This window comes from Hirundo rustica, chromosome 7 (genome assembly GCF_015227805.2).
Source record: "Hirundo rustica isolate bHirRus1 chromosome 7, bHirRus1.pri.v3, whole genome shotgun sequence".
Classification (NCBI taxonomy): Eukaryota; Metazoa; Chordata; class Aves; order Passeriformes; family Hirundinidae; genus Hirundo; species Hirundo rustica.
Window position 1 is genome coordinate 11,500,765 of NC_053456.1, and position 22,169 is coordinate 11,522,933.

Here is a 22,169-nt window from a genome sequence, read left to right on the forward strand (position 1 = left end):
TTGATCACTGTTGCTAATGAGAAGTGCCTGGCTTCATCACCTTTTTTAATGCTTTTGTATAGTGGGCTGCTATTAGGACCTGTCTTGACCTCATCAGCCTCAGACCCAGCAAGCCTAAAGCCTTCAAGCTCTCCTCACAGGAGAAGTGCTCTGTGCCCTGAGTGCTTCAGCAGTTCACCTGCTGGATCCTGTCCAAATTTTCCACCTTGAACAGAAGACTCAAACAGGCGCAGTTCCACCGGCACCAAGGAGAAGGAGCGACAGCTTTCTGTGATCTCATGCATTACGAGGAATGGTTTGTCTCGTTTGTGGCAAGGGGGAACTGTTGTTTGTCCTTAATCTTTCAAGACAACACTTTCAAGACAACCTCAGCAGGGCTGCTCTGCAGTCAGTTGTTTCCCAGCCTGAACTGATGCATGGAGTTATTCCAGCTCGGTTCAGTGCTTTGCATGGCTCTGCGAAACTCAGGGAGGTTTCTCGTGGCCTCAAGTTTCCCAAGGTCCCGCTGATCAAAGCAGCGGTGCCCAGTATGCCAATCACCCCACCCGGTCTGGTGGTGCCTGCAAATCTCCAGAGGGAGTCTTCTGCCTCTTGTTCAGGCTTTTAGGACTTCCCTTTCCATGAGTAGAGAGGACACAGCCTTGCTTTGTGGGATCTATGGAGGAGACGTCTTCTGGCACCTCTTCTCTTTCCCACACCCACCCTTGGCAAAGCTGGCTGAGGCAGCCAGCTCCTGCTGCAGCCTGGCTCCTGGCCTCTCCTTTCCCTGCTCTCCTCTCCCTGCAAGTGCTGACACCAGTGTTTGGGGCAGGGTGGCAGACCAGGCTGGTGGGAGGATGTGGGATGCACTCAGCCATCACAGATATTTTTGGCCCAGCTACTATTTCTCAGCTATGAAGCAAAGCTTCCTCAGGCAGCAGAGCTGCGAGCAGAGCTGGGCTGCTGTCAGCCCCGAGTGACGATGCTTCACCCCCGGCCACTGCTCCCCACAAAGCACCAGGCAGTGACGGTGCCCCTGCTCTGCCACCCTGGTGTGTGTGAGCGTGTGATGTGTTCTCTGGCCAGGACTGGAGTGCAGCACAGGCAGTGACCTCGGGCACAGGGACTGTAACTAACCCCCAGTCATGTTCTGGGCACGGTTGTTTGCGGAGCCGGTGTCTGCTGTGGGCCAAAAAGTACATGATTTTTTTTTTTTTTTCCTGCTGTGGTTCTTTCTTTTCCTTTTTTTTTTTTTTTTTTTTAATGTTATTTCCTTTTCAAACCGTGTGCTGCTTTCCTGCTCCTGCTGTTGGCTCCGGAGGTAATGTAATGCATTGCTCTTGCAGCAATGTAAACACGGCTACTGTGTGTCCCGACGACTGCAGCCTGTAGTTCACAATGAGACAGCTAATGCCAATAGATGTATAATGAGCATTTAAAAAGCACTTATTTTGTCATCCAATCATCCATCTTCTTCATTGTGTAAATATTTTTTTTGTTTCCACAACAAAATGACTTTAAAAGAAATGTTCACCAGGAAGAAAGAAAATTTTGATTCTGGTGATAAAATCAGGACAGTCAAAATGATTAATATGACATTGGGGAGAGCTCGCAAATGAGGCTTAATTTCTGTGGCCAAAAGACCTCGTGGATACATCAGTGCTATGTTGTGCCTGGAAATTTAGTGGCAGCTGGGAATTTGATGGTGACCTCTGATAAGTAAGAAAATGGTGAGGGTTTTAATGAATGACTTAAATAAGAAAATAAGCCAGTCTGTGTGGCATTCTTCCTGATATTTATTTTGCTATTAAGTTCAGTTAATGTGGTTCTCATTGTGTCAGGATGATTGTGTTGACAGCACATCACGACATATGAGCATCGGGGCAGTTTGACTGTCAGGGAAGGGGACACATTGCTTCACACTCACGAGGTACAGCAGGGAGGTGACTTCAATAAGATGGCATCTGGAAGCCTTTGGCAGGAGACGTCAGAGATTGTAAAGATAGAAAGAGTCCTGGTGATCTTCCTTGCCCTCCTCTGTCAAACTGGCCACAGCACCTAAATGAATTCCTTTCTGTTCAACTTTTTTTCTTTTCTTTTTTTTTTTTTTTCTTTTCCTTTCCCCCCTCCCCCCCCCTTTTTTGTGAAAAATAATTAGTCTGTAATTGTATCTAGAAAATGGGGGTGGTGGGAGGTGGTTTTAACCACAAAGTTTGGGAAAGTTACACTCATGGTTGATTGCATTCAGTGCAGTCTGTTCTTAGCCTCACTTTATTAACTTGTAGTGTTTATTGTGTGGCTCTTGTATCTTTGTTGTGAGGTTTGGGAGCATTTTTTATGGAAATGTTGATTTTCCATGTGAGTATTTATAGACTATGTTTGAGTCACCTGTTAATCTTCCCCTTGTAAAACCAAAATAAGCTCCGTGTTTCTGTCAGTATAATGCATACTTTCAAGACCTTGCTCATTCTCAGTTTTTCCAGTTCTGTGTCCTCCTTCTTGGCTCTAACACCATGACTACATTCACACTCCTGGTGGTAGCCACTGCCCAGAGCTTGTGTTCAGTAGAGGGCAATGGGAACCCATCTCGGCTGATTTTCATCTGAAAAGTGGACCAGCATGGAGTAGATTAAGAGACCCTGAGGGCCAGTGGGCTACTTGTGAAAGCCTGCACTTGGCACTGGGAGCAGTCCCAAGCCCTGTCAAAGGCAAAGCAATGTGGTGTTTTGTTGGTGGGTGTTTGTTTGTTTGTTTGTTTGTTTGTTTTTTGTAATTTAGAGCAAATAAGGGCTTGGTAAAAGCTGTTCCTTTACACATTCATAATATTGCAGTTGATTAAAACCTCAGGTTTCCAGTCCTTTCTAATTTCTGGTGCCGTCAGTGTTTTCCAGAGAAAGGTGAGCAAACTTAGTCAGTTATAGCCCAGTCACATTTCTTGTTTATCTTGCAGAGCCTCCTTCAATGTAACTCCCCCAAGGATCCCCAAGTCAAAGGCTGGAAACCTGCGAGCTAAAATACACAGGAAGGCAACACAAAAGGCACATGCTGACTATTTTTCCTAAGAGCATATTCAGTGCTTGGGTGACCATCTCAGTAAGTCTCTGCAGTTTATTTCAGATCCCTGCAGTTCATCCAGGTTCTATGGTCTGTGCACTCCCTCAGGAGGGAGGTGGAGTAATCCCTGAATAACCTTGACTAATGCCATAATGAACTACTGGCAGCTTTTGGAAGCTCTTTGATATGGGATAATGCTCACCCTTGATCCTTTAAGTTTATCTGGGGCTTTGTGAACACAAAATTGCTAAACTGATATAGAATATCCTGTTAGACTTCCCAGAAGGAACTGAGATGTTTATGATGGAAGTCATAAAGGTATACAGATGTTCTGTTTCTTTCCAGTTTCCTGCAGGTGAAGCATTTCACTTCTTTTACAGATCTGTAGCCATGTGTACAGTGTTATAATTCTCACATTCCCTTGGCTAATGGGAACACTGTTCTTCCAGAGCAGAAAGGGAACTGAATATGTGACTGTATCTCTGTCACCTCACTGCAAATTCTACTAGTTTGGTTGCAGGTGCTGAAAAGCTGATCAAAACCTCTTGACTCTCAAGTGAAACAGATGAAAGATGTTTCCCACTCAGTGCTTAGCTAAAGGGATTGCAATGAACAGTGAAGCAGCAGAATGAACTTTTGTACTGAACTCACTGGCACACTACTTGGGTTTCCAGGTACAAACATCCACAGAAACAGATACTTGTTTTTAAAATACCTTTTATACCTTTTTTCCAACACAAAAAGTATCCTAAGATACCTTTATAGCATTACCTTAAGTATAAAAACCCATCAAACATAATATTCAATCAATCCCTTTTAATCATATGATCAAAGTACTTTACCATGGCAAAATGAACAAGCATCCAGCATGAGAGATGAAAAGTAATCAGCACAGCAAAGAAATTACTTTGATCTGGGAGGAAGTGGGAGAGTAAAGGGTGAGAAAGCTGTGCTGGAGAAGGCTTCTTCACTGAGGGATTGTGTTAAGAGGAGGAGCAAATGCTGGGAGCCCCAGAGGGGGGCAGAGGATGATTTGGCCTATTTGATGTGGTGGGTTCTGAAGGCCAGGAGAACGTATTTGATGTTGTAGTACAAACTTCTGCACTGGGGGAAGAGCAGCAGTTAGACCAGAAAATGGCTGAGATTTCCTTCAGGAGAGGTAGACAAGGAACAAAGAAGTCTTTTTCTTCATCAGATTTGGCTTGGAAAGGAATGGGATAGGACAGGAACATTTAGAAGACAGAGCTGCTGCCAGAGTCTCTGTAAAATTAATCAGCAGATTTCACCTTATTTTCTACATTCATCAACAGGCTAGAGAGGAAATGAGTGGGATAATTTTAAAGTAATTTTCATGCCAACATACGTACTTTCTAGAAGGATAGTAAAGAAAATCTATCACGCCAGACTTGATGGGATCCTTTGTTTCATACAGTGTGGCAATTTACTTTTACATTGGACTTCATATTTCCCCAGTAGGTGCAGCGAATTACTTAAACTGTGGAAGGATATTTACTATTTAGAGAAGTCCTTGGACAGCTCAGCAAACTTTGCCTTGTTTCTCTGTCCAAGAGCTATATATAGTCTGCTTAATCAAGGTCTCAGATGTTGTGTGAGCAGAACTAAATATTTTCAAGAGTATAAAAAAGATAACTCCAGCTATTTTGCTTTGCTTGAACCAGTGCTTGTCTAACTGTGTAGTAACCGAGGATATCTTAAAGGCGCATTGATTTCTGCTATTTCTTACTCTGAAATTAACAGAGACAAGCAGATATAAAAAAATGTATCTTAAAAACTTTTAGGCTCAACATCTCTGTAAAGCTGCTCAGTTACCTTTCAGGCTACCTTCTTTACCTCAAGATACAAAAACCCAATGCCTACCGTTATATTGCATCTGACTCTATTGGGCTTGACCTATGATCTATAAACGCTATGACAATAGCAATATTTTATAATCATGGCAGGACAATAGAAAATTCATCTGTCTGAAAAAACTCATCTGACAGTGAAATCTGACAGTGAACGCTGAGTCAAGTACCCTGAGTAAAGTGCTTTTTTCTCAGCTGAAATTTGACCAGGAACCTCAGGGACAGGAAGCTCTCTCCTGAAAAACTGACTGAAAGGTGTTTAATGACTCAGAGCAATTAAGGGTCTGTTTCCATTTCTGCTGGTGGACAGACAATACAAAATGACCAAACGGGGAGCCCCTCTACCCTTTTGTTCCCCCTCTCCAAACTGTCGGACCAGAGAAGGACTGCTGGGACACAAGGTGCCCCGAGAGCAGGAGCTTAGGAAATTGACAGCTATGGGCAGCTTTGTGGGTGAGGATCAGGAGCAGCAATTTGAAATGAAAAAGAAACAGATTTGTCCGTACTGTGTGGGTGAGTTGAGATAGGAAAGACAAGGGAGTTTCACATGGGCTAGGGGTGAGTTTAGTGTCTGACACTGCTCTCATCCACCTCCTCTGGCAAACTTTGCTCCGGCTTTCTAAGTTGGAAAATACCCCCTGACACAAAGGTCGCATTAACTAACATGAGGCACAGGACAGTGTAAGAGACAGCAGTGAGCTCAAGCCATCAGCTGTCGTTCATCTGAAGGAAACAGGAACCTCAGAGGAACCTGAGCAGGGCTTTCATTCACACTGGTGTCGGATGGAGCGGCTCGGTTTAAAGCACAGCTCAGAGGCCAGGCGGCAGCTCCAGCACAGCCAGGGATCGCCCTGGGCATCCCCGGGACTGCCGAGCCCCCAGTCCCCCGGCCCCTCACAGCCCGCGGCCCCCCACAGCCGGCTCCGCGCCAGGCCCGTCCCTCGGGGCCGGCGCTCCGCCCCGGGGCTGCGCGGCCCGTGCCCGCCGGGGGCCGGGGCTGGCGCTGGGGCGGGCCCGGGGAGGGCTGGCCCGGCTGCGGGGCCCCGGCCCGGCCAACCCGCGCCCGCCGGGGCTGAGCCATAAAAGCGCCGGGAGCCGGCGGGGCCGCGGCTCCAGTCGGCGGTAGCCGTGCCGGGCACCGGTGGGGTGGGCAGCGCGGCCGCCGCTCCTCAGCGCAGGGACCGCCGCCGGCCGCCCGCAAGATGCTGTTTTGGCACACGCAGCCGGAGCATTACAACCAGCACTCGACCGGCAGCTACCTGCGGTGAGTCGCGGGCGGCGGCAGCCCTGGCACGGGGTGGATGTTCGGTCGGGTGTCCCCGTCCCGCGGCCGCCCGCCCGCCCGTTCCCCGGCGACGCTCCCGGTGGCCCGCCGCGCCGCCCGGGGTTAGCGCCGCTCCCTCTGTCCGGGAATCCACTTTCCTCTGTTCCTTTTTTTTTTTTTTTTTTTTTTTTTTTTTTTTTTTTTTTTTTTTTTTAAACCCCGGTTAGACAGCTCTTTGCAGCGTTGCTTTATTGCTTGTGCCGGGTTCCCTCTTCTCCGGGCTGGGGTAGCGCAGCTCCGAGGGAGGAGGTGCGGCATCGGTGGAGCGCTGTCAGAAGTCTGCGGAAAACGCCTGTTGGCAAATTGAGAAGGCACCCAGTTTTCTGGGGATGGGATTTCTTTCTCTGCTTTTTGGGACGATGTGTGAAAAGCGCAGAATTTCACTTTCTGAACTTGCCTAAACCAGCTTTTTCCTGCCTCCGCACAGTTGCGTTTAATTAAATGTGCCTAATTTAAGTACAAGGGCTGCTAAACAATAGTCTGTGACATGTGTAGCACAAACCCGTGTTTCTTGCTTCCAAACGATGTCAAAGCAGGCAACTTTGGGAGTTCCCTTTTTGCTGGGTGCTTGTGAATTATTTGCTTTCTGAAGATGTAAAGCTCAGCTGTCAGCTGGTGTCGATTGCCGGAGTGGGATTTTGCTGAATTGTGGTAGTGGAGAACCTGGCTGTCGCCCAAGAACCCTGACTTTCAAATGTAACCCCAAATAACTACTCTTGAGAGAACACTGAGTTTTGTCTGGGGAAGCACTTCGAATGCAGATAATGCTTCCCTTTCAAGGAGACACTATCTTGACTATTCCTGCTGCCTATCTGTGTACTTGCAAAGGAATTTTACTTTGGACTAAATAATAATCTCCCATTATCAAATGATACAATATTGGGAGATTCTTGCCTTCTGGCAGCTTTTCAGTTTCTTTGAACAAGATTCTTCATCTCCTCCCTCTATGTCAATAACTAAGTTTCACAACATGTATGTGGCAAAAGTCTTGTTCTCTCTTGCTTTGCTCTTGCAAATCTGATTCATTTAGGGCAGTGAAAATGGTACTAGCAGAGAAGCATTAGCATTAGTGCTTGTGGATATTCACCGTTATAGTGTTTATGGTGGTCAGGCTGCTTAATTAACTCCATGGATTTGTAGCAGGAGTGCTTACAAAATCATCAGGTCTGGGTCAGGCTTCACTCCACAATTTAAATTCCATTTAATGGGCCGGAAAACACATTAACTTCTTTTTGCTGGCTTGAGGCTACCTGGGGGATAAAGGATAAAAGGATACCTGTTTTGTCAGGAAGGCTGCTGGTATGGAGGTGACCTGATGGTGTTTTAGGAGCAAACTTCAGCTTTAGCGAGTACCTGCCTCTGTGAAACCTGGTGGGTTTGATTTGGGATTGAAATCCGTACAGCCACTTTAATGGCAACAATGCCCTCAGATGTTTCAGGGAAGATTGGTTGAACAAAACCCTTGTTTTTTTATGTATTGATGGCTAATTCTGGCCAATTCACTTCCCACGAGAATGTGTTAAGACATGCGAGAATTCGTTAAGACATGCGTTCTGCTGGGCAATGCCTTTCTGAAGGCTTTCCATATCCCCTTGTAGTGACTGCACAAGAAAATAAAATAGTACAATATTTGAAGTTGCTGTAAGAAAAGTTTGTATAAGTTATATTTTGCAGAGACCAAGAGCTTTCTGTGTATTTAAGAATTCTGTGTAAATTCTGCTGTACCTCAGTGGTGTTTGTAGCTGGAGCAAGATGATACTACAGAAGAATTCTTGAAAATTTTCATTCATTTTTTATGAAAACCCAGTGCGTATTTTACTCTGTTTTGTCAGCTGAGTGAACTCTGAAATAACTTTCTCTCCTCCCAGGTATGCAAACTGTTATTGTTTAAGACCAGAACTGTAAACCTTTAGCGTGAGGGTGAAAATCGGAAGAGTTTTAACGAGTTCAACTTTTTTTTTTTTTTTTCATAAGGATAGGAACTGTTATAAAAGCCTGTTTTTCCCTAAACTTGATTTGCAGCTCTTGAGTGAAGAGTTGAATAAGTGTTATGATGGCTTATATACTTGTAACTTAAAAATTCTTTTGACCTCATTCTAAGTTCTGAACACTTACAAAAAGGTCGAATGTTTAAGAAGGTCTTGACCCAAAGCAATTATACCACAGGCCATTAGTTCAAATGCTCTAGGAATAAAAATGTGATTAACTTGTGTGACTTCTTTGGAGCTTTAATATGATGAAGCTTTCCAGAAACCAAGTCATGGATTCCTGCATGCTTGCAGAATTCAGCGATCAGACAGCTGTGCCGGCAGGTGTAGGGGTGCAAAGAACCTGATGTGAAATACGGTATTTAAATTTTGACTTCGCCTTGCCTAAATTTCTCACCTGTTTCAGGTGAGTATATGTACACATTCCTCACTCCTAACTGTTAAACCCAGGCCAGATTTTATGCACTGTTTCTGCCGACGTGCAGAGGTTTTTGGGCGCTGGAGTTTTTGACCTGTTCTCATCCATAAAGCCACAGGCATTCAGAGAGCATTGTGCAGATGAGCGGATTAGGAGCAAATGTTGGCATCTGGGCCGAGTGAGATGACTCCAGAGCAGTATCAGATCCTGCATGTGTGTGGAGCAATGCTGTCTATTTCAGAAATCTACTGCAGGCATTTCTGTCACTTCATTACTGTAGTAAATCATCACTAAGGAAAAAAAAAAAACCAACAAAAAAACCCTCTCTGTGGCAGCAGTTAGGCAAGAGCTGTGATTATGTCAGTAATGCCAGGAAGCAAATGGGACTGGATGCCTTCGAGTGGCTGATAATATTGAGGGCGGGGTTGGAAGAGAGAATGGAAACAGAGATGGGTGTTTCTTTTCTCCTGCCTGCATCTGAAATGGCACGATTTGCTCTCTGTCATTGTTTTTCTGTAAACAGGAGTACCTGTGTTTGAACCAGGCACTTGAGCAGTTTACTCTATACTGCTGTACTGTTTCACTAATGACCTGTGTAGCCTTCAAGGTTGTGAGTGGTATGAGTGGATCATTAACTGAACAAGCAAGGAAAAAAATTCTTAATGCCCTTTCAGGTGCATGCCTGTACATGCGGGATGGTTTTTCTTAGAGCATTTTGCAGATGGGATTGTCTTGCAGCCTGTGTAAAGAGAATCTCGAGTCTTTGCACATCTGGAAGAAATAGAGGAGAAAAAGAATCGCTTGTTCTGAATTGTCACCGTGTTTAGTATAATCCTCCTAATTTGGAAGGGTGTTAATGTTTTAAGTAGGTGGACACAACGATCGACAGCGTTAGTGGCATAGAAAAGGCTAATGTGGCTCTTCGGTATCAGACAGGCTGAGATAAGGATGCTTATTCCTAACATCTCATTTTGTACTAATCAACTGATCATTTGTTGAGCTCTCAACCTTGCTGATACCAGTTCTGCGTGGGGATTATTTGTGGGTTGGGATCAGCCTGGGACTAAATCAGCAGGCAGGTCACTATCAGTCAGCATTTTGTCAAGTGGGAACTGAGGCTGTGTGCAGGTCCTAGTGAAGCTGCTTCCGTGCACCTGTGCGTGCATTTACGAAGGTAGCCCAGTGCTGACTTAAGAGCTGTGTGATTCCTTGGGACCAGGCTTATTAGAATGCAGGGAGATATTATGAATCAATTAATCCAGCTGTTCATGCCATCATTTACCTGAATATCTCGTTTGTACACCAGAGCTGTGTCTGCTTCTCACCCATGGCTGCTACTTGAGGACATTTTACTAATCTGACATTCAGCTGTCAAAGTGCCCTTTTTTGATATTTTTTTTTCTGAGAGACTTTCATCTGAGAACCTTTAGTCAAATACATCCACAAGGATGAAGGATCTATTTTTGATATTTTTTTCCTCATCAAGAAGACTACTTAATTGAGAAGAAAATCTGATTTATTTCTTAAAACGTACATTAATTCTCAGACATACTCTGTTTTGCCAGTGCTGTGTTCTTTGTGTGCAGTGCTGATATCCTAGATGCAGAAGTTGCCTGGTTAAATAGGCCAAATTCTTCCTCTTTTAGGAATCTTAACCTGGTGTTTCTCCAGAGACCACCCCCGTTGTCTCAGATCACGAGAACCAACTGCAGGTTGAGGTTAGGATAGTCCATACCTCTTTGCAGCTGATTGTGTTTAACTTGTACATTGCAGGGATGTCCTTGCGCTGCCGATCTTCAAGCAGGAAGAGCCGCAGCTGTCTCCTGAGAACGATGCCAAGCTGCCACCCTTTCAGTACGTCCTCTGCACAGCCACCTCACCCGCCGTGAAACTGCACGAGGAAACGCTGACCTACCTCAACCAAGGTAGGGTCTGCAGTACACTGAAGGAGGGGGTATTTCCTGGGAACAGTTAATGAGATTTAATCCCATACTTTGCCTTACTGGGAGGGCAGTGGGATGGGAAAAGAAGGGTAGAACTGGGGAGGGGGGTGGAGGAAAGGAGGAGTATTTAATTTTCCACATTTAGATACCAGATTATTAACTATTTTAAAATAATGAAGTACCACTGATTTAACTGTTGGCTTAAGGCAGTGTTATAGCATGCACAGTTCCCTGTGGCAAAGTACTGGCTTGATCTCATCTTAAGCTGCAGCCTCGTGCCTTCATCTCACAATGCCAGATTGATGAAGCAGATGGGCCAGCTTGGACTGGGGAGGGCTCTCACCGCTGCAAGTCTCCCAGCACTGCTGGAGGGCATAGCTGGGGAATGATTTAGCAGGTATCCAAGGGCTGCTCTGAGGTTTGGGCAGAGTGACATCTCTCCCTCAGGCTGGCTGGTGTGGCTCTGCTCAGTGCCTCACTTGATAAGTAGCCAGGGTTCAATGTAGCAAGGTCCTGTATAGCTGACCTCACAGACTAGTTCATACTCCTGGATAAACAGTTTGTTTCTCTGTGTTCTTTTCTTTTCCCCCTTTGGCAGCATTTGTGCAGACATGTCTGTGGTTGGTGTTTGGTTGTCATTTTGCAGCACCTCTTGTGTGTGGGTCTTGAGAGGATCAGACTTCCCTGTGCACAGATTACACTAAAACATATTTATGCTCAGTTTCTGCCAGGCTGTAAAAAAGGGCCTAACAACAAGCTGAAGGCTGTCTGCCCTCTTACTGAGATCTCTCCTGCCTGAGGATACTGCCCCAGCTCTTTAAGCTTTGTGCACTGAGTAGGATGCTCACTTGGGTGCCTCCCTGGACAGGTTTTGCTCAATGCTGGTAGAAATCAGAGCCCCAACCTCCCTTGGACTTGGACCTCAGATGCAGCTGGCTTCTGGATCTGTGTTGGTAGCTGGTAGACCCACGGAACCCCCCAAAAAGATCAGTGAAGTACTGTGGGCTCTACCCAAGGAGCCATGTATTTCCTGTCATGTAAGCTGGTACTGTTCTGTCTTTCAGGATCAAAAGATGCTTGGGATGTGTGACTGTGTCATCTCAGTTTATTCATCTAAACACAGCAGATCCCAGGAGGTTATAATGGGGTTTATCAATTGAGAGATTGAGGTGAATCTTCCTATGAAACACAATTCTTTCCTGTGTTGGAATAAAATTTTTTTTTTTTTCCTTTAAATCTGTTGACAGCCAAATATTTTAGCATACATGAAGCAGTGCCTACTTTTTTACCTTGGCAGGGAAAAAAGTTAGACAACTCTTAACACAGTACCATGAGTCTTTAAAAAAGCTATGTGACTGAAGCCGTCCACATTGTCCTTTGCAAAGCGAGACTGTTAACTGCCTTTTAGGTAGACCATGTTGTGTTAGGCTTTGTCCTGCTTACCATTGCAAGGAGTTGTCTACTGCTACATCTTGACACTCCTTCCTGCTTCATGGGCATTTCTTGGATATCATCTGTCTTTCATCCCTTGAGGTGGGATGTGTCTTTGCAGAATGCACCCTGAAGAGCATGAAGCTGGGCAGGCCTGGAGGGAGAAAGCAGGGATGAGGCTGGCAGGAGCTGTGCAGAGGGCCAAGTTGGGGAGCTGGCATGTCTAGTTTCTGTTAGTGAGCTGTTGGTGAGAACATTGCTATGGGTTAAAAAGGGATGGGGATTCAAAGGGTCTGTCAGAAAATTAATCCCCTTAGTAGAATTTGTTCTATGCGCTTGAGGAGGTGCTTGAAGGGGACCTTGAGGCAGCTGAGGTTTCTGGAGGCAATGCTTGTGGCATGGAAGAAGAACTGGGTGACTCCAAAGGACTGTGAGGCAGCTATAATGCCACAGCCATCTCGTGAAGCAATTTAAGACCATTCCCTACACTTTATCAGCTTGTGCTGGCTGTAAGCAAAGGGGCACCTCTTGCACTTTAACCTCTCTCCGTGTTTATCATGGATTGGCCAAGCACTGTTACGTAAAACTTCCCTTTTTGAGTGTTGTGATGGATTACTTTAGCAAATGGTAACTTCATTAATGAAGTCCCTCTGCCCTGCCTGTGTCAGTCAAGGCTGGCTTGTAGTAAGGTAGATGCAAAGACACAGTGGCTGTCCCAACACCAGCAAAACAATTCACATCCAGTGTGATTACTTTCTCAAATTGTGAGTAAAGGGTTTGGGGTTTTCTGCTTGCTGGGTGATTCTTGCCTCTTGCTGTTCAAGTGTTCCTTCTCAGCTTTAGCTCTTCACTACTCTTTTACTGACCTTTTGTCATTCTGAAGCAGCTCTGCTTCCTGCCCTGAAACACATTCTCCACACATTACTGGTTCAGTGGTGGAGAGTGGACCATCTCAGGAATGTCCATATGCAGAACTGCATGGAAGAAAGCTCTGTCAGACCTGACCTATGGAAAGCTGGATGTACTGGGTAGCAAACTGAAGGCCAAGTTGCATATCTGAGATAGAAGAGGAATCAGTGGAGAGTTTCACGTGAGATCTGAAAAGATTTCATACGGGCTAGGAAGGAGGGCTGTCCAGTGGCTGTTTGTGTACAGGTGGGAGAAGGCTCCAGGCTTGTGGAGCATAATGGCTTCTCTTGAGCCTTGCTTCTTGCAGGATAGACCCAGAGGGATGGTCAGTAGTGTTGAGGAGGAAGAGGTCTTTGGTCTGGACTCTCCCCAAGGATAGAGGCTGAGAGGACTCTGGGTCTGGAAACCAGAGACCAGTGTTTTCAGCAAGGGGCAAGGGAAGTATATGCAAGGGAGCATAACGGAGTGAGCTTAGCCGTTGAGTTGACTTGGGGACATTCAGCAGTGGCAGAATCCCAAGTTTGTCTGCTCCAGTTTGAAACCATGAGTGCTCTCTGGCCACAACTCTAGAACCAGCCTGTAAATGAGGTAACTAGAGTCAAATCTGTAGCTTGGTTTCCAAAGACTGACTCATTACACTTGTCTTTCCCGATCTCTTTCCCCCCCTGCCTTCCCACATTCCTTGGGAAACTGGAGCCAAATTGAACACAGCATTAGTTTGCTGATCCTTAGGGCAGTTCCTTCATTAAGAGGTCTTTACTGGATCTCAGGAGGATTACTCATCTGGTGGGACAAAGTACAGGCTTATTAGTATGGTGTCTCAATACTAATACGGTCTTGTTAGTATGGTGTCTCCACCTTCAGTCTGTGAGACTGGTTAAGGTGCTCTCCTTGCACTGGAAGCTGCTGCTGGCATTGCTCCTTTGGTCAGGGATCACATCTGTCAACAGAACTACACTGTCCAGAAGTCTGCAGCACAAACATCCTAACATTTCTGGAACTAGCCTGCCTTTTAGCACTATTTCAGTGTCTCTTGTGGATAGGGATTTTCAGACAAACAATCAACCAGCAACCATATTACAAACCACTGCTTCAGCAAGATGGCTTGATGCAGTGCATATTCCATGGTCTGCAGTCATATGGGGTGTGGTTTGACCATCGCTGGTTGAAACCAGTTTCAAACGGGGACAGAAATGGAAGCAATGAAAGGTGGTTCCAGAAATTGCAGCAGGAGGAATGTGGAGGAAACAAGCACTCTGTACAGTAGATCTGAACGCTAAATAAATGTGAGGAAATAAAATAATTCTTTTAGAAAACAGAATGTCAAAAATCACAAAAACCTGAAAGTCATTGCCCAAGGGAATCAGCTTGCAATGCCAGAACCACATGTGGACTGTGAACTGTTCAAGTCATGATTTTGTTTCATGACCAGCGTTGGGCTGGCTCAGAACCTCAGATGTTAATTACTTCAAATAGAGGGAGGCTAAGTTTGGTGGCAGAGGGTCACTGAGAGCAGGCTGTGTGAGAAATCCAGCCCAGTGTCCCAGTGGTACTTCCGAGTAACTTGCCATCATCTGCCTGTAAAGTTTTCTTGGGCTCTGTTCAGCTCTCCCAATCTGCAGTGTGTGACTTGTGGTTCTTGGCAGTGCAGAGATTTTAGTGTACAGCTGGTTAGGGTTTGGAAGGCTGGACACCTCTGCTTTATGGTGTCTTCCAGGAGTCAGCCTTAGTGCCAGTCCTAGATGGTTCAGAAAGCAAGCAAGCCAAAAACCCAAGCCACGAGGGAAAACTACTAACATCTGAGAGAACTCGTGGGTTTGGGAGTGCTGCTGTAGAGGTGCATTAGCAAACGATGCCTCATAAACCTAATGATGGACTTAGTTTGAGTCTGGGTCACATCTAAACAAAAGCCCCAGATTTCACCCCCAGGGTGCCAAGGCATATATCCCAGTTCAAGATGTGTGCATAAACTGGTAACACTTTAAATGGTGCTGCATTTAAAATCTGTTGGGTGTTGTTCTGCCTCAGCTCAACTGCAGATGTGCTGTGGTTGCTTCTCCAAAGAAAGGTGCAGGAAGCACTGGGCAAGGAGCAGCTGAAGAGGATGCTTTGCAGTAGATTCCTAAGTGTTTGGGTAGGAGATGAAATTGCTTACAGCAGGAGGCAAAAGAGAACCTTTGCCTCCCTTAAAAAGTCTAAAGTTCAGATTTGGTTGTCTAATCTTCTACAGCCAGAGAACCCAGTTTTAAACACTGAGATTTACAGTAAATGAGAAAAGCTGTTTTATATTGACGTTAACTCCTACGTAATTGAGTTTTTATGGGGCCACAACTGCCTGGATGTTTGTACTTTCCCTGGAACAGTTCTTTATTTGCCTAAATGAAGTGTAGTGAAGGCTGAGTGACCAGCTTTGGCTGGGTGTGCTTCTGGTTTAATTATAGTTCTGTTGATGAGGACATCTTTGCTTTTCCTGTGCTAGGAACTACCTCTTTTCCTAATAGTCACTGCCATCGCTGACCAGGCCGTGGGCATGTGTAGGAGCTCTGCTGCTGCTGGCTTCTCCCATGTGGACAAACGCTCCACCCTTGCCTGAGACCACAGACACAGCAGTGGCTTTGTGTCACTGAGACTGTGAGTACCAGGTGCTCCCTGGTGCCTGCCCACCCACCCATCGTTTTTCCCTGATTGTTATGGGGTGCCATGCTGCTCCTTGACCCCTTTCCACTCTGTCCTTCGGTTTGGATGGCTTAAAAAATGAAACAGCTAACAAAGCTAATTTGTCTTTCCCATTTCTGAAAGTGGCTTTTGGTGGTTTTGGTTCTTGTGGTGCACTTCATCTTTGGAGAAGGAATTTGTCTCCTGCCTGACTTTGAAGACAGCTCTGAGTAGGTTCTGGTGTCTCAGCTGAAGCCATTAATTGTGCTAGAAGCAATTTCCCCATATGTTTGGCAGCTCTGTCTTCGCTTGGCAGCCCAGGATAAACAACCCTGTCTCCAAACCACACCATCCCAAAGCTCACTATGAATCTTGCTTCAGATGACAGGGCACCTCTGCGTAAGTAGAGCATCTGACTTCTGTTGTCCCTAGGAAGCTAGAATCTCAGTTGTCTTTTAACCAAGAGGCTGTTTTCTATTCTTTTTGTAATCCTTTCTTCTGTTGCTAACATCTGGATGAAATTCAAACGGGATTGTGAACTTGCTGGATTGTAGCCTGTGCACAACTCCTACTGGAAGCCCCTAGACTGCATTTTGTTCCCCCATAAATCTTCAATATCTGTGAAAAAAGGGAGTGCTCAGAAGTTCCTCAGAAAGTAGTTAGAAGTATGAAAAGGTTGGGAAGACTTTTTTCCTTAAATTCCACATATTTTTTTAATTTACCCCCTTTTCCATATCTATTTGAGACTCCTTTAATCATGACAAAGAATTTTTTGCCTGTGATTTTACAGGATTTGATGTTGGTATAAGTGTTACTGTCAATGTGAGATGATGTAGAAATTTCTCAATTAACTTCCTCTAATTTGTGTCCAGAAGAACACATTTTAGGTAGCAGTAAGAAGCTTGAAAAATACTGTAGGTTTGATGTGATAAGCTGTTTTTGTAGCAATAATATACATTTTTATGAGAGAATATACTTTTTTTTTTTCCTTGAAGAGGTAGGGGGAAAAAAAAGCACCTCTTTTTCCTCCCATTTGCTTCCTACCAAGCATTTATTATGTGCTCTTGAAACTAGACAGCAAGCAGTGAGATTCCTCCTGTCCTAGCTTGGTGCCACGTTTGTGATCGTTGTGGAAGTTACAGTCAGCTTTGATCCCATCTCCTTCCCTGCCCTGTGGTAGCAGTGTGATTGAGCAGCCACAACTGGGAGTGAGACTTGCTTCTCCCAGTTTCCTGTTGCAGAAATGTGGTGAAGGAAGGGACTTCACCTGAGGGCATCTAAGGGAGCTGCTGGGTGGGGTCACAGTCATACACAGCTCTTCTGCATCCCTTGTCAGCACCCTCACCCAGGACCATTCTTTTTAGTTATCTGAAACTCAAGTAAATATTACACACAAAGCTACTCCTTCAGAGCTATAAAACCTGTTGTCCAAATGGACTTAAAACAGGTTGAAGCCAGAAAAAGCCTGTGTTTTTTACTTACACAGAGAGGGCTGAGGTTTTCTGAGATGGACAGATGCGACTAAGATAATCCTGAGTGTTTCAAGTACATGCTAGAGAAGTGGAAATACAGGAAGAAATTACTTCACAGGGTAGGTGCTTTTTCAGCTTTCCATTGGAGGTCCATAATTTCTTCACTGATTAATTTGTATTAAAAATCAAAGTTTATAACATGGCTTAGATTAGGTGAGGTCAAGTGGATGAAGTCTCTGCAAAAGACAACCAAGTGCACACAGTGAAGTTGGCAGCTAGAAGTGTTTTTGAGTCCACTGGCTTCTTTTGTGTCCTTGATTCAAAGTGAGACTGTATTCTTTGGGGATTTAAATGCACCTCCCTCTCTTGAGTGGAAACCATTGTAAATGAAGAGTATTTCTGTTAGTGCCTGTCAGCTATGAAGTGTCACCACTGTAGAATAGCCCATCTTCAAAAGTCTTTGGAGAGCAGGACTCAGAAAAATGTTCATATAGTAAATGAGCAGTGAAATTTTCCTGCAGCAAACTTGGCTCCAAGGCAGCTCTTTGGCTTTCCCACAAGAAAGAGGTAGGGAAGTAGAAAAAGGGGGCAAGAAAAACCCCCTTGAGTTGGGGGCACATTGTAAAAGGAGGAAGAACATAAAAGTGACACGATGACAGTGAAGCTCTGTGGTGTGGTGGTAGAATTAGGAGTTGAATTGGTGTGCTGTGTTCCTGTAGCATGCTGCCCTGTTGGTAGGGGCAGGCAGAGCAGGAATCCTCAGTGTTGAACTCCTGGGTACCAAAATATGACGGAGCTAAGGGGGGTTTGTGCAAGGGGAGAGGCAGGAGGCAGATGAAGGCCCAGATTGTCAATGCTAAAGCAAGGCGTGTGTAAATTGTGGTTCTGATTGCCAAAATACAAGCAAATTCAGAAGGAGACCACACAAAAGAGTTAATGAGCATTGGTCATGGCTGGGCAGCTCAATGTAGATGCAATCTTGACACTGAATAGCAGAAACCAAGAAGGTATGGCAAGGAAGAAAAGGCTGGAGTATTGACCCTGCTCCATCCCTGGCTGCTGTGTTGGAGATGGGATGTGGGACAAGATGGGCCTGCAGTGTTAGAATGACTCTAGAGTTCCTTTTGCATTTCCTGGCCCACAGCTTGTCCTCCTTTGCAGGATTTCCATGTTCCTAGCATAGTGGGAACTTCCAGGGTGGCCTATTGTGTAGCTGGTGAATTCATAATATCCACTGGATAAACATCTACAGCATCTTGTCAAATGAGGCTACAGTAAGCAACTGCAGAATATCCACTGTCATTTGTGGCTCAGAGATTGAGGGTTCTGCTTTTGCTTCTTGTCCTGCAGAATGTCCACACATGGGACACTTCAGCAAGTCTTATGCTAATTTTTATTTTTGCTTGTGACTGTCTAAAAAGGTGTGTGTCATCAAGCATGCAAGTTCACATGCCAGCTCTGCCACTCTTGTCTGTTTACTGTGAGGGTTCATTAATCTTTCTTGTCAGAAAAATCTTTGTGTGTGCCTGATGCCCTGAATAGTTGCGTTTGGCTGTTTCAAAGGTGATCCTCCTGCCTGCTGGATGTGCTTTGGTTTGGTATGATAAATGCTTGCCTTTTTTTTTTTTTTTTTTTTTTTTTTTTCCTTCTCCTCCTTCTGCATGGTGCATTTGACTGTCAGCATTCCTTTGCCTTTATCTGTGCACTCTTTAGGATGTCCATATAAAGTTGCTAAATGGAATTTTTATTGGCTTGGCTTAATAATCAAACAGTTTCCAGGCTGGTTCTGTCTAGTGCTGTGTGGATCCATTCTGAGAAAGAAGACCAACCCTCTGTTCGGTTTTTTTTTTTCCCTTTCCCACCGACCTGTGTTGAGGATATTGCTTATTCAGAGATTAGGATTTAATTAATTTCTGGAAAGGCTACATTGTTAGATTAAGTAAGGCCTGAGTCATATCAGTCTGGAACATCAGCATCCTAATTGGAAATTAGTGTATTGTATCGGTGTATTGTGCAGAAAACCACAAAATGCATAGTGCAAGTGGCCCTTGAAATGTAACACCAAAACAAAAGCAAACAGGATATTGTGGTTCTGTAGTAAATAACGTTTGAACAAAATGTAACTTTGAGCTTGAAATGGTGATAATCTTTTGTAGTCAGAAATAACCTACAATTTCTGATGGCTGTGTAAATTCCATGGAAATCAGCAAGCTGTTAAACTTGTACCTTTTGAGCAGGTGAAATCATTTCTGTGTTGAGCGAAATTATTTTTCATCTGTAGTAAGTGCTTGACTTTCAATTCTGCTGTCCCCACATTAAGTGGTCATGCCCACATTTAATGTGTGTTAATTATGAAAGACAATGCAAGTTTAAAAAAAAATAAGCAATCTATAAATCCTCCTTCAGACAGGTGGAATTTCTTCATGAATTATGAACCAGGAACTCTCTGGACTGGGTGGTTACTCCTTTACTGGGTACTACTTTGTTTGCAAAGCACATTGCTCAAACTCTAGCCTAGGAGGCGATTACATAAATTTGCCATTGAATGTCTGTTTAAAGTAGAAATTACAGTATATCATCACCAGCTCGGGTTTTTATTGGTGTCCCTGAAGCTTTCAGTGAAGTTGGGAGACAAACTGCATCTCAGGAACATGCTGTGGTTTTCTGAATATTTATTTCTGTCCTGTTCTCTGCCTGAGGTAGGGAGGGATTGTGGTGAGTGAGGAGAGCACTGGGTCACTCAGACGTGCAGCAGGCTGTTGCAGTGTCAGCTGTGCTGGGGATTGCTTGCAAAGTGTCCCCTTCATTTCGCGTGGTGACAGAAGTGTTTTAGGTGTCCCTGTGCATGTGTCCAGTATTACACCTGACCTGGACTATTCAATCAAATCACTGCAGTCTCAGCACTGGTATCCTCTGCTCCTGTCTCCAGCTTTACCACCACATACTGACTTGGAAAGTTGTAGTCTGACCTGCATTAATCTGTGTTTCCATTTGAGACAGATGGAAAAACTCAGTATGGTGAAACTCTGTATTTCAGCTTTGTTTTGGGCTTAGCTAATTGTAGTCTGACTTGGGAACTGGAAATGCAGATTGTTTACTCACACTTACAGACATGTTTCTTTATGGATTTGGATACCTGACTAAGAATGATCTGTTACTGATTTAGTTTTAGCAGAAAGCTGTCAGTGTGTGCCTGGTTGTGCTGGTGAGTCAGCAATGCAGGATTCATAAATGATCTGTGTATCAGAGACTTGGGTGACTTCTTTGCCCTCTTTGACACCAGGGGGAGTTCAGCTTTCTTCAGGTTAGATTGCTGTTATTCGCTTTATTTTACAAAGGAATTTTGTTTCCAACATCCGAGTGGTCATTTTTCAGAGTCTTTTTTTCTCTGCAGTAATAATTGCAGGGCTGAGATTGTAGTTCACCATTTCAGGAGTTTTACTGGTAGTGATGGTGGAAAATATAGGGTGAACAAGGTTTGGAAGGTATTTTTCAAGGAAAAAGTATAATCCAATTGTTTTGGTGCAGTAAAAGTATCTGAATGCTGTCCATGCTAATAAATTCTGGGTATCATAGGCCACAAAGCAATGAATCTCCTGGAAAGCTTTAAGGAGAATAAATTAAAAACCACTACAAGAAGATGGATATATATATATATAAGGGAACTTTGAGGAATTGGGACCAAATTCTCACTGACAGAGTTTCACAGACAGGGGAAAAAAACCCTCATGTTTCCTGAAGCTTGGCTGGGAGCAGTCGTGTTTGATAATCACGTAGCAACTCTAGTTAAACATTCAGAGTTCAAGGGGAAAGCAGTTAGCATAAAATACCATTTTGATTGAGGCTTTTCGTGGCATAAACTGCGTTCCAGGGCTTCCATCAGATGACCCATATATCTTTCATCAAACCGTGTTATTTCCTCTTTGGCTTTCTGTTTAATATTAACTCTGTCTGCACTGCTGTTTCTTTTTCACTGGTATCCAGGATCTGTTTCTGACTCCTTCCAAGGTGAATCACTCCTGTCAGGTGGAAATGTGTGGTGCCCACTGCCTGCCAGGCTGCAGGTCTGTCCCTATCCCATGCAAGGGGTCACCGATAGCATGCTGCAGAGTTCTGAGTGCTTGGTGCTAGTTTGAAAGGAGCATGCATGATGTTTTTATGCCCATTATTTTCTCTCATCTCATTGTAACTGAAGATAAACAGTTCAGGCTGACCAAAGAGTGATGAGTGTGTCAGTGCACAAGGGTGTCCCAAAAACTTGCTCATTCCTGAGATATTTGCTGAATGCCTGACAATGCTTCTGGTTTGAGCATTGCAGTCTTCCACAGCACACCTCGTACCACTAGATTTTGCTGTCCCTGTTACTCCTGAGTTCAGTCACAGATGTATTTTACTGTCTCATGCTTTCAAAACCAAAATTAATCTTCTGTAATGATTAATTAGCCTCATATTTGCATGGGAATGAACTGTAAGTGTAAGAGATGCTTGGCTGTGTAAATGGGTTCAAGATGATGAACTGTATCACTCTATAGCTGGTAAAGTGTATCTCCAGACTGAACCACTGAGTAGTCAATTCCTACAGCACAGATGAACATGTATGGCACATACAAGTACATAGTACAGCACATGTGACACCTGGGGACATATTTTTGTGGTGGATCTGGCATTCTTAGGTTAATGCTTGGACTTGGTACTCTAAAAGGTCTTTTCTGTGATTCTGAGAGAAAACCCTTTTTTTTTAACCTGACCTTGATCTTTTTAATGCTAATATAGCAGTATTGATTATGTACATGTCTCTAAAATTTGCCAGGTGGACAATATTAATATGTAACATGGGAACCTTAGAAAGTCTTGTGAGATTAGGTGTGGAAGACCTCAGTTTCAGGGCTGGTTTATAAAATCCACTTTTGTTGTCCAGCAGTCTTCAAAGGCAGGTCGCTGCTGTAATTTTGTTTTACTTATTTGCCAAGAGATGGGTAAAGATCTGTGCATGTTTCCATGGTTATTTTGGTACTTCATATGGTTTATTCTCTGCTCTCCCCATGCCCTAAGTCACTTGCTGGATTCAAGGGTCATTTCCTGTTTGCAGAACTCCTGCTAACATCAGGAGGGCTGTTGTGCAAACATTTGG

General features: G+C 44.5%; 1 protein-coding gene across 1 annotated transcript in view; it reads left to right on the forward strand.

Moving 5' to 3' along the window:
* The first annotated feature begins 6,025 nt into the window (after positions 1 to 6,025).
* The window catches only part of TFCP2L1 (transcription factor CP2 like 1), a 29,767-nt gene continuing 13,623 nt past the window's right edge, over positions 6,026 to 22,169 (forward strand). Inside the window, exons 1-2 of the mRNA XM_040070279.1 lie at positions 6,026 to 6,162; positions 10,402 to 10,553. Coding sequence (XP_039926213.1) covers positions 6,101 to 6,162; positions 10,402 to 10,553 — 214 coding nt within the window. The 5' untranslated portion in view covers positions 6,026 to 6,100. The remainder of the gene's footprint in view (positions 6,163 to 10,401; positions 10,554 to 22,169) is intronic.